Source organism: Oncorhynchus tshawytscha, linkage group LG27 (genome assembly GCF_018296145.1).
Source record: "Oncorhynchus tshawytscha isolate Ot180627B linkage group LG27, Otsh_v2.0, whole genome shotgun sequence".
NCBI lineage: Eukaryota > Metazoa > Chordata > Actinopteri > Salmoniformes > Salmonidae > Oncorhynchus > Oncorhynchus tshawytscha.
Window position 1 is genome coordinate 2,078,891 of NC_056455.1, and position 11,518 is coordinate 2,090,408.

An 11,518-nucleotide genomic window follows, 5' to 3' on the forward strand; every position below is an offset into this window, starting at 1 on the left:
TGCCAGGGCAGCAGCTACTCTCCCTGGGGTTTATTATTGATCCCCAGTAGTTCCTGCCAGGGCAGCAGCTACTCTTCCTGGGGTTTATTATTGATCCCCAGTAGTTCCTGCCAAGGCAGCAGCTACTCTTCCTGGGGTTTATTGTGGATCCCCAGTAAGGGGGAGGCAATTACATCACAAAACATTTAAATTAAACAATACATCATACAACACATTGTTACACCACTACTTTACCACTGAAAATCTACAAAATGTCTAATACAACAATATTACATTATTACTATGTTCGGTCAGTTGCATTGAAATGAAACCTCTTTTACAAGAGAGACCTGGCCAAAATAGCAGCACAAAATGTCAGAGACATTTACAACCTAAAGCACTAAGCACACATTATCTACATTGAACAGAATATATTTTTGGGGGGAGGTTTGGTGAAATTGATAGCCCCCCAATTCATTTTCCACCGTAGATTTTAGATTTAAACTCATTCAAAGAGAGGCTCCTGTAATTTCCTGTCCTTTTGTAGCTCATTCCAAGTGGAAGGGGCAGAGAACTGGAACACTTTTTTTTATTACTCAGCTCTGTACTGGCCTTACACACACCTCATTGTGCATATGTGTGTGTCTGCAGGTCCACTGTGCAGTGTGCTGGTGAACAAGTTTGGGTGTCGGCCAGTGATGATGGTGGGAGGGCTCTTTGCCTCCTTGGGAATGATTCTTGCGTCCTTGGCCACCAGTATCATACATATTTACCTCTGTACTGGAGTTATAACGGGTTAGTAAACACACATTTACCTCTGTACTGGAGTTATATCAGGTTAGTAAACACACATCTACCTCTACTGGAGTTATATCAGGTTAGTAAACACACATCTACCTCTGTACTGGAGTTATATCAGGTTAGTAAACACACATCTACCTCTGTACTGGAGTTATATCAGGTTAGTAAACACACATCTACCTGTACTGGAGTTATATCAGGTTAGTAAACACACATCTACCTCTACTGGAGTTATATCAGGTTAGTAAACACATCTACCTCTGTACTGGAGTTATATCAGGTTAGTAAACACACATCTACCTCTGTACTGGAGTTATAACGGGTTGGTAAACACACATCTAGCTCTGTACTGGAGTTATAACGGGTTAGTAAACACACATCTACCTCTGTACTGGAGTTATAACGGGTTAGTAAACACACATCTACCTCTACTGGAGTTATAACGGGTTAGTAAACACACATCTACCTCTGTACTGGAGTTATAACGGGTTAGTAAACACACATCTACCTCTGTACTGGAGTTATAACGGGTTAGTAAACACACATCTACCTCTGTACTGGAGTTATAACGGGTTAGTAAACACACATCTACCTCTGTACTGGAGTTATAACAGGTTAGTAAACACACATCTATCTCTGTACTGGAGTTATAACGGGTTGGTAAACACACATCTACCTCTGTACTGGAGTTATAACAGGTTGGTAAACACACATCTACCTCTGTACTGGAGTTATAACGGGTTGGTAAACACACATCTACTTCTGTACTGGAGTTATAACGGGTTAGTAAACACACATCTAGCTCTGTACTGGAGTTATAACGGGTTAGTAAACACACATCTAGCTCTGTACTGGAGTTATATCGGGTTAGTAAACACACATCTAGCTCTGTACTGGAGTTATATCAGGTTAGTAAACACACATCTACCTCTGTACTGGAGTTATATCAGGTTAGTAAACACACATCTACCTCTGTACTGGAAATATATCAGGTTAGTAAACACACACAATTGAACTGTTTCCCCTTTTCTACCAGGTCTGGGCCTGGCACTGAACTTCCAGCCATCTCTGATCATGCTGAATCGTTACTTTAGTGAGAAGAGGCCTCTAGCTAACGGACTGTCTGCTGCCGGGAGCCCTGTGGCCCTCTGCTGCCTCTCACCTCTGGGCCAGGTACTACACTTCTCCTCTTCAGTCTCCCTCTCTGCAGTTTAGATCAGTATTATGATTATGATCAGTATTATGATGTAGAGAGAAACATGTATGAACACAATGAAAGATGTGTGCTACTCTGATGAACGATTAAAATAAATACAATGGGGAAATTATATGCTCTGTTGGAGTTATGGATCATCGATATTGTTAATGTTTTTCTTCATATTTCACCCCCAAAGGTACTGCAGTACCACTACGGTTGGAGAGGCGGCTTCCTTATCCTGGGAGGTCTGCTGCTCAACTGCTGCGCATGTGGGGCCCTGATGAGGCCCCTGGTGGGCCCCAAGAAGCCCCAGGACCAGGAGTTACAGGCTGTAGACCAAGCAGAAAAAAAGCCCAAACCTCCAAAGAAGCTCCTGGACTTTAGCGTATTTAAAGACCGAGGTTTCCTCATCTATGCCATAGCTGCGTCCATCATGGTACTGGGTCTGTTTGTGCCCCCTGTGTTTGTGGTGAGCTATGCCAAGGAGATGGGGAATGAAGACACCAAGTCTGCCCTCCTCCTCACCATCCTAGGGTTTGTTGATATCTTCGCCCGGCCCACGTGTGGGCTGATCGCGGGGATGAAGTGGGTCCGTCCTAGATGTGTGTATCTGTTCAGCTTCGCCATACTCTTTAATGGCATCACCGACGTGGTCAGCTCACAGGTAAGGCTGGAACTAATTTTGATTGATATTATTTGGATGGATGTATTTACACTGTATATGGATGTTAACAATACATAAATCATATTTAATACATTTATTGTATCATTATGGCATTCCTGTATTGACCGGATCTCGAGATACGAAGCTATTGGATCCATATAATTAAAATGATTCATCAGTAATCGTAATTATATTTCTATGGTCGTATAATGTAACTAATTGTTGCTTCTCTTTTGGCAGGCGACAGACTATCCTGGTCTGGTGGTGTTCTGTATCTTCTTTGGCCTCTCTTACGGGATGGTAGGGGCGCTGCAGTTCGAGGTTCTCATGGCCATCGTGGGCACCAAGAAGTTCTCCAGCGCTTTAGGGCTGGTGTTGCTCATGGAGGCAATCGCTGTGCTGGTGGGACCGCCTGGAGCAGGTCGGTACCCACAGGAAAGCATTAGGTTAGAGTTAGTTGTGGACATGTCCTTAGGGTTATGGCTAGTGTTAGGGTTCAACCAGGGTGTGGACATGATGCTAGGGTTAATGTTAGGGTTATGGCTAGTGTTAGGGTTAGGGTTCAACCAGGGTGTGGACATGACGCCAGGGTTAATGTTAGGGTTATGGCTAGTGTTAGGGTTAGGGTTCAACCAGGGTGTGGACATGGGGTTAGGGTTCAACCAGGGTGTGGACATGGGGTTAGGGTTGAGCCGGGATGTGGATATGGGGTTAGGGTTGAGCCGGGATGTGGATATGGGGTTAGGGTTGAGCCGGGATGTGGATATGGGGTTAGGGCTGAGCCGGGGTGTGGATATGGGGTTAGGGCTGAGCTGGGGTGTGGACATGGGGTTAGGGCTGAGCCCGGGTGTGGACATGGGGTTAGGGCTGAGCCCGGGTGTGGACATGGGGTTAGGGCTGAGCCCGGGTGTGGACATGGGGTTAGGGCTGAGCCCGGGTGTGGACATGGGGTTAGGGCTGAGCCCGGGTGTGGGCATGGGGTTAGGGCTGAGCCCGGGTGTGGGCATGGGGTTAGGGCTGAGCCCGGGTGTGGGCATGGGGTTAGGGCTGAGCCGGGGTGTGGGCATGGGGTTAGGGCTGAGCCGGGGTTAGTGGTACCTAGTAGTACCTGTATAACCTCTCTCTTCTCCTTTCCTCTGCGTAGGTCGTCTGCTGGACACCACCCATAACTACATGCATGTGTTCCTGCTTGCTGGCTGTGAGGTCATTCTGGCCTCCATTGTCATCTGCCTGGGCAACTTCCTGTGCATCAAGAAGAAGCTAGACGAGCCCGAAGCCCATCTAGAGAATGGAGCCCCTGCAGAGATGGAGAAGCTCAACAGCCTGCCAGAGGGAGGGAAGACTGAGAGCGAGCAGCCGGACGGGGTGAGGGCAGGCTCGGGAAAGGCGATGGAGGGAGCAGAGAAGAGTGGAGGGGTGGGGAACCCAGAGACGGCTCTGTGATAGAGGGGAGATTGCTAATGAATTACGGAGAGAGGGACTGATGAGCCCGATGAAGTACCAATAGGGAAGACATGAGTACACACTCTGACGGAGGGAGGGATGGATTGCGGTGCACTGTACGTGTTTGGTGTACTTTAATATGCACAGTGTTACATAGTGTTGTTTTTACAGTAACATATCTAGTGTTGATATAGGAGTTAAATTAACTCTGTAGGTGTTACATTAACACTGAGTGGTGTAATAGAACCCCAATGTTGGTGTTAATAACCAGCTTTGACTCCAATCATTATCATATTTCCCAGCATGGTAAATTGCATGTTTGTTTTTTAAAATCTTTGTTTTATGTTTTTGCAGATTAATTAATCTTGTTCTACTCAAATATAACGTACATTTTTCTAAACTAATCCAATATGTTACCTGGACTTATTGCACCCTTTACTGAAATGGTTGTTCCAGTTTAGATACTTTTGGTAGTCTCCTACAGTATCTTAGTATTCCCAATCCTGGCAATCATTCTGAATAAAAAATAAAACATTCCAAATGTTGGATATCCCACTCTGGCTGGATTCCATTAGGAATTACACATCACTTTGCAAGCCAGCATAAATTTACTTGCAGGCCAAACCGTGAGTTTCAGGCCACTCACAGGATACATCAAAATAAGGCCTTATGAAATATGTATTGTCATAAAGAATTCAATTTTAATGATAACATTTGCTTAGGATCTCAGTTAGTGAAGGCCACAAGACTGAAAATGAACAAATGCAACAACCATGTCTCTGTCATTAACAAATACAGTCATGGGTGGTAACTCCACAATTTACTTGAAAGACAACCTGGGAAATTTGAAAATAAGGCTTTACACTAACACTGGAAAGAGTGGACCCATATAGACACTGGAAGAGTGGTAGATTTAACACAGGAGAATTAGCTGTGTACAGACCAGCACCCATACCAGAAAGAACACTACATGTTTTCTGGAATCTCACTGCCACACACACTTGCAGGAACCAAAGAGCATGTGCACACACACCCATTCAACCTTGAACTAACCAATACTTGTCACTGCCTGACTCATCAGTTGTTGATACAGAAAATAATAACGAACAACTTCATTTCCAGGACATTTCCACAGTGACGGTATTTGTTTATGGAGACACTCCCCAGTGAGGAGAGATGAAAGAAACAATGGAATTCTTCTTTCCTCCTGGGTGACAGTGGCCTCCAGTGACTTGAGATCTTGAAGTGACTTCTTTCCTCCTGGGTGACAGTGGCCTCCAGTGACTTGAGATCTTGAAGTGACTTCTTTCCTCCTGGGTGACAGTGGCCTCCAGTGACTTGAGATCTTGAAGTGACTTCTTTCCTCCTGGGTGACAGTGGCCTCCAGTGACATGAGATCTTGAAGTGACTTCTTTCCTCCTGGGTGACAGTGGCCTCCAGTGACGTGAGATCTTGAAGTGACTTCTTTTCAAAGACAAGAAACATCTCTGCACGAGAAGAGTTTTATTTTAATTTAATTTTTTTAAGACCTCGAGCTGGTTTCCCAAACCCAGATTCAGCTTAGTCCTGGACTGAGAAGCATGCTCAATGGAAATTCTTAATTAAAAGTGTTTTTTAGTTCAGGACTAGGTGTGATCTGTGTTCGAGAAAGTAGCCACAAAAGTATTATTTCAACTACCCATGTTGTGGCAGGTTGCAGGCAACATGGGTTATTGTATGATTGATGGTGTGACATATACTATTTTATTAAAGGTCCAATGCAACAGTTTTTAAAAATCTCAATAGCAAATCATTTCTGGGTAACAATTTAAGTACCTTACTGTGATTGTTTTCCATTAAAATTGTCAAATAAAATAAAGCTTTCTTAGCAAAGAGCAATTTCTCAAGCAAGAATATTGATAATACTGTCAGAGTGGTCTGAGTGTGGAAGGGTAAACTAGCAGTTATTGGCAAAGAGGTTTGGAACTCTGTTTCTTATTGGTCTATTGATGTCACCAGGCAGGACAAAACTCCATCCCACCAAAACAGGCTTCAAGTTCAGGCAGTCTTTTCAAACAGCTCTTACACTTAAAGGGCATTTTCACAATTTCACAGTATTATTCCAACCTCCGTGTCAAAATAAAAACAGAAATCACGTTTTTGACTGCACTAGGTCTTTATGGTATAATGTTACTGAGTTATACAGGTTACAGTAAGGTCTAGGTGCTTGGTGAAATTTTATGAGAGCATCTCTCTGTGTTGAAATCATTATCCGTTTCTTTTAACAAAAAAGTCATATTCAGCCAGTAACCTAACACGCACACACAGTTTCTGATATAAATATATATTTACTCCATGAACTGAATACGTTTAAGCCTTATTTTATTACACATATTTCACTGTTTGTCTTCCAATGTAAGGATTTTGTCATAGCTGAGATGTTTGATAAATCACATTGAACTGGACATTTTTATTTATATACTGAGGGCATTAGCGTGTCACTTTTCTGCTAGAATGCAGTGCTTGTTTCAGTGTTTTTGTTCGGACTGCAGATGTACATTTTAAAGGATATTTCAAGCATTTGTCTATGTTGTTTACGCTGACAGGTGGAGTAAGAATGTTGGCAGTCTACAGCTGGGAGTCTACAAAGATCCTGTTGTGTAGTGTTGGTGTATCCAAACTTAACCAAACCCTACACAACTGTATCTCTTTAGATCTGAAAAGCGGGACCCCTTAACATGTGACAGGATATGGCATTATAGCTAACCCCAGCCCACTGATGTAATATAGAGTAAGACCTATTTTATATAGTAGTGCCTTAAACCTAATACATTGGCATCTGGGGATGCTGTGAAATTGACCATATGAAAAGCTGATTACCCAGAAATAGAATATATAGTGGTATGTTGATATTTTCTTACACTGATGCAGTGTATTACAATGCCTGTGATGTCACCTGATAAGTTATCCCAGCTAAACAAAGTGAAGCACTTCGCTCTGCTCTATGAAGGTTGGCTTTGCACTTGTAAAACTGTGTGTAGTCAGTATTGTCCTATATGATTCTGCATGTTGGTATATTGTATATATTGGTCTGCCTATTTTGTCTGTCTGTGTGAGATCTTTGTATTTATGAATTATAGATCTGCAGACACTTATAAACCACAACCATGTCCACGAGCACCCTCATGGTTGAATGTCAAACGTTCATTTATTCAATTCATATTCTTCTGAGATATGGCTGCTTCTTGACGTGTTCCTATGCCATCCCAATAAATATCTCTTTTGTGGAGAAAGTGGCTGGTTCTTTAACACTTGATAGTGAGCATGTTGACTCTCTCTTTAGATGCTCTATTGGGAATGGAAACACAAACATGTCAGTGAGTGTTTAAGCCGAGGCCTACTCTCCAATCCTCGTAGGCAGGATGTGTTGTATTTAGTAACATAGATGGAGGTAGTCTTGGTTGTATTGGTGGTAGCACAATGTGCCAAATAAACAACGGCCCTTAATCACTTCAGATGGGATTGGCACCTAGACATTGAGATCGGCTAGAGAACCATGGTAAACACACTTCGTAGGGTATCTCAGTCAGCAGAATCATCTTTTTTGTTGAGGTACAGCACCAGGAGAATGTTCAAGGCTGTCCAAAATCGCCCTTTATGGGTCAATGGTTGTGAATACAGGAGTGGTTTGTATTTGACTATGATAATAAATGTTGGAACCTTAAAGACAGTTCCACTGCTTAATGTCATTCTTCCCCTCTTATCAGGGACTCATTTAGGCTTAAGACACCAGGTGGCAGCAATTCATGAGAAAACCAACAGTAGTCCGGACCTTGTAGGGTAAGATTTCAAGACCCCATGATCTAGGAGATCATCTCAAACAGGGTGATAAACATTTACTAACTCACTAAATCATCTGTGTGTTGAGGTACCTGAGGCGTCCACAAGAGCGCACCACTGCTTCCGGTCTGCAGCCTTCTTGGTGAGGATTCCCCAGGTCGGGTCACAGTCCTTCTTGGTGAGTGTTCCCCAGGTCAGGTCACAGTCCTTCTTGGTGAGGGTTCCCCAGGTCGAGTCACAGTCCTTCTTGGTGAGGGTTCCCCAGGTTGAGTCACAGTCCTTCTTGGTGAGGGTTCCCCAGGTCAGGTCACAGTCCTTCTTGGTGAGGGTTCCCCAGGTCGAGTCACAGTCCTTCTTGGTGAGGGTTCCCCAGGTCGAGTCACAGTCCTTCTTGGTGAGGGTTCCCAGGTCGGGTCACAGTCCTTCTTGGTGAGGGTTCCCCAGGTCGGGTCACAGTCCTTCTTGGTGAGGGTTCCCCAGGTCGGGTCACAGTCCTTCTTGGTGAGGGTTCCCCAGGTCAGGTCACAGTCCTTCTTGGTGAGGGTTCCCAGGTCAGGTCACAGTCCTTCTTGGTGAGGGTTCCCCAGGTCGGGTCACAGTCCTTCTTGGTGAGGGTTCCCCAGGTCGGGTCACAGTCCTTCTTGGTGAGGGTTCCCCAGGTCGGGTCACAGTCCTTTATGTGTATGTGAATAACACACGTCGGAGAGTTAGGTAAAATGCAAGTATAATAATTTACTCAGGTATTACATGTTACAGGTCCCAACATCCTAATCAGACACTCATAATGCACCTGTTTATATATCCTAGATAGGTGCCCCACCACCACCATCTCTGGGTTGACATTATGCCCATTATCTTAACATCCTCCTTTTCATATAGAATTAGCTCGAGCACTTCATACCATTTTAATACCACAGTGAAAATACCTATTTACATTAAGCATTTTTTTTATAGGATAAAAAAAAATCATTGTCCATCTCTTAAGGGACATAATCCCCGCACCGCTGGCGAGGTCTTATGTTAGCCTTTGCCCTAGTGTGTCGCACTGGTAGCATATTGGGCACCTCTGGTGTCCTCAGGTCCTCTCCTGGCACCTCTGGGATGTTGGGCACCTCTGGTATCCTCAGGTCCTCTCCTGCTACCTCTGGGATGTTGGGCACCTCCGGTATCCTCAGGTCCTCTCCTGTCACCTCTGGGATGTTGGGCACCTCTGGTATCCTCAGGTCCTCTCCTGGCACTCCTGGGATGTTGGGCACCTGTAGTAGCCTCAGGTCCTCTCCTGCCACCTCTGGGATGTTGGGCACCTCTGGTATCCTCAGGTCCTCTCCTGTCACCTCTGGGATGTTGGGCACCTCTGGTATCCTCAGGTCCTCTCCTGTCACCTCTGGGATGTTGGGCACCTCTGGTATCCTCAGGTCCTCTCCTGGCACTCCTGGGATGTTAGGCAACTCTGGGAGCCTCTCCTTCCTCTTCCACAGCCTCCTGAAATTGTGAAGGCATGGTTGGCAGAGATCTTCCCCGTCTCCTCATTATGTGCCCTGCCCACACCATCTAGAAGATATTCACAGTGGCCTTCCCATGTGGCCCTCCTATGCCCTATGCTCTCCTGAACTGGGCGCATTTCTCTATGCCAAAATGGCTTGTCACACATCTGTGTCTTCCTGCATAGTCTTTGCTATTTTCACTGCTGACTCCGCCTTACCATTACTGACTCTGGTAGGGTGAGGACGTCACATGATGGAACTCCTAGGCTTTTGCAAACAATGCAAAGTCTTGACTCGTGAACTGGGGCCCATTATCCGTAACTACACCACTGTCAGGTATGTCATATCTGCTAAACTGCTGCTTACAACAGTCGATGACACAACAGCCGCTTGCATCAATCACTTTCTTCACCTCCCAAAAGTCTGAATAGTAGTCCACTATAATCAGAAAAGGAACGTTCTTTACTGTGAACAGATTCATTCCCACTTTAGATCAAGGACGTGTTGGTTGTCATGTGGCTGCAGCGTTTCCTTTTGCTGCTTAGGTAGATTAGCATTCCATATGCTGCACACAGCCACAAAATGTTTAATTTCTTGGGTCATGTTGGGCCAGAATACTGAGTCTCTGGCTTTCCTGAGACTGGCTTCGACCCCTGACTGCCCAGCATGGATACGAGAGAGAATCATTGGGCGTAGAGTTTCTGGCACTACCATCCTGTCGCCTTTGTAGACGACTTCTTCCTGCATTGTGAGTTTGTCTCTGTATGTCCAGTAGTCCCTCACCAGGATGGGTATACTCTTTCTTGTGTCCGGCCAGCCTCTTAGGATAAAAAACTGAAGCATTCAAGAAGTCTTGTCCTCTGTTGAATGAGCTTTAATAGCATCCTGTGTCTGCGGGGAGATGTTTTAATCAGTAGCCTGGTTCACATCTTCAACCTCAGCCTGTAGAGCATATACTGTCTCATTTGTCCGATATTGCAGGTGACTAGTTGTTGGTAGTGCTGCCCTGTACAAGAAATCCGCAATGTGAAGCTCTACTCCTTTCTTGTATACTGCCTGTAGTTGATAACGCTGAAGCTTTAACATCCTTTGAAGTCGCTTCGGGGCAGACAGAAGAGGTTTTTCGATGATAACATCAAGAGGTTTGTGATCAGTGTCCCCCGTGATAAAGGCCCCACCATGAAGGTATTGATCAAAACGGTCACAGGCGAACACTATGGCGAGGCACTCCTTTTCAAGTTGGGCATATCCTTGCTCTGTGGGTGACAATGTCCTTGAAGCAAATGCAATGGGCTGCCGCTTCTGCAGGAGAGCTGCCCCTATAGGCCTTTGTCACTTGCATCTCATTGTAGGGTCACTTCTTCAGAGGTCATAGTACCTCAGTATTGGTTGGTTGCTCCAATGAAGCCTCATGTTAAGGAAGCCATGCCCACAGCACAACTTTTTTGGTCAGCCAACACAATGGCTCACATAAGTCAGACAGTAATTTACAAAACCAAGCAGTCGCTGCACTGCTTTTGCGTCTGTAGGTGGGGGAATTTGCTGTACTGCCTCCACCTTCTTGGGGTCTGGCTTCAGGCCTTCAGCTGTCAAAACATGTCCCATGTATGTAATACTGATGTCTTTATTCAGCTTTAGATTAATTTCCCTTACAAAGAGTAAGAGCTGAATCAGGTTGTGGTCATGGTCCTGTGCTGCTTCTTCCATCGTGGCACCACAGCCGCATACCAGGATGTCATCAGCTATGACGCTTATTCCTGGCAGTCCCTGAAGTGCATCATGTTGATAAAGCTGATATTCCTCTGCAGCTGGTTTCACTCCAAAAGGTAACCTTGTTCATCGGTATCTATCATTGGGGGTCCAAAATGTTCTGAGGTAACTACTATCTTCATTCAAACGTACCCTGCCAGTACCCATTTGTTACATCCATAACCAAAAAGATTTTTGCTTTTGGCAAGCTTGGCAGTATCTCTTCAATGGCAGGCATTTGGTAATGTACCCTACATATGGCTTTGTTCGGGGCACTTGGATCAAGGCAGACTCTCTTATTTTACCAGGCTTTTCCACCACAACCATGTTGCTTATCCACTTAGTAGGTTTGGTGACCTTCGTAATGACACCCTGTTCCTC

General features: G+C 45.0%; 1 protein-coding gene across 10 annotated transcripts in view; it reads left to right on the forward strand.

Annotated features, from left to right (window-relative positions):
- LOC112259220 (monocarboxylate transporter 4) overlaps nucleotides 1–7,797 on the forward strand; it is a 33,855-nt gene extending 26,058 nt beyond the window's left edge. For 7 of the 10 annotated variants that reach the window (XM_024433983.2, XM_024433968.2, XM_024433974.2 and 4 more), the window contains 5 exons: nucleotides 631–774; nucleotides 1,817–1,953; nucleotides 2,175–2,642; nucleotides 2,883–3,063; nucleotides 3,787–7,797. In XM_024433983.2, the coding sequence (XP_024289751.1) occupies nucleotides 631–774; nucleotides 1,817–1,953; nucleotides 2,175–2,642; nucleotides 2,883–3,063; nucleotides 3,787–4,085 (1,229 nt within the window). In that variant the 3' untranslated portion in view covers nucleotides 4,086–7,797. The remainder of the gene's footprint in view (nucleotides 1–630; nucleotides 775–1,816; nucleotides 1,954–2,174; nucleotides 2,643–2,882; nucleotides 3,064–3,786) is intronic. The other 3 variants (XR_006080113.1, XR_006080112.1, XM_042307295.1) reach the window with 3 other exon arrangements.
- Nucleotides 7,798–11,518: the final 3,721 nt, after the last annotated feature.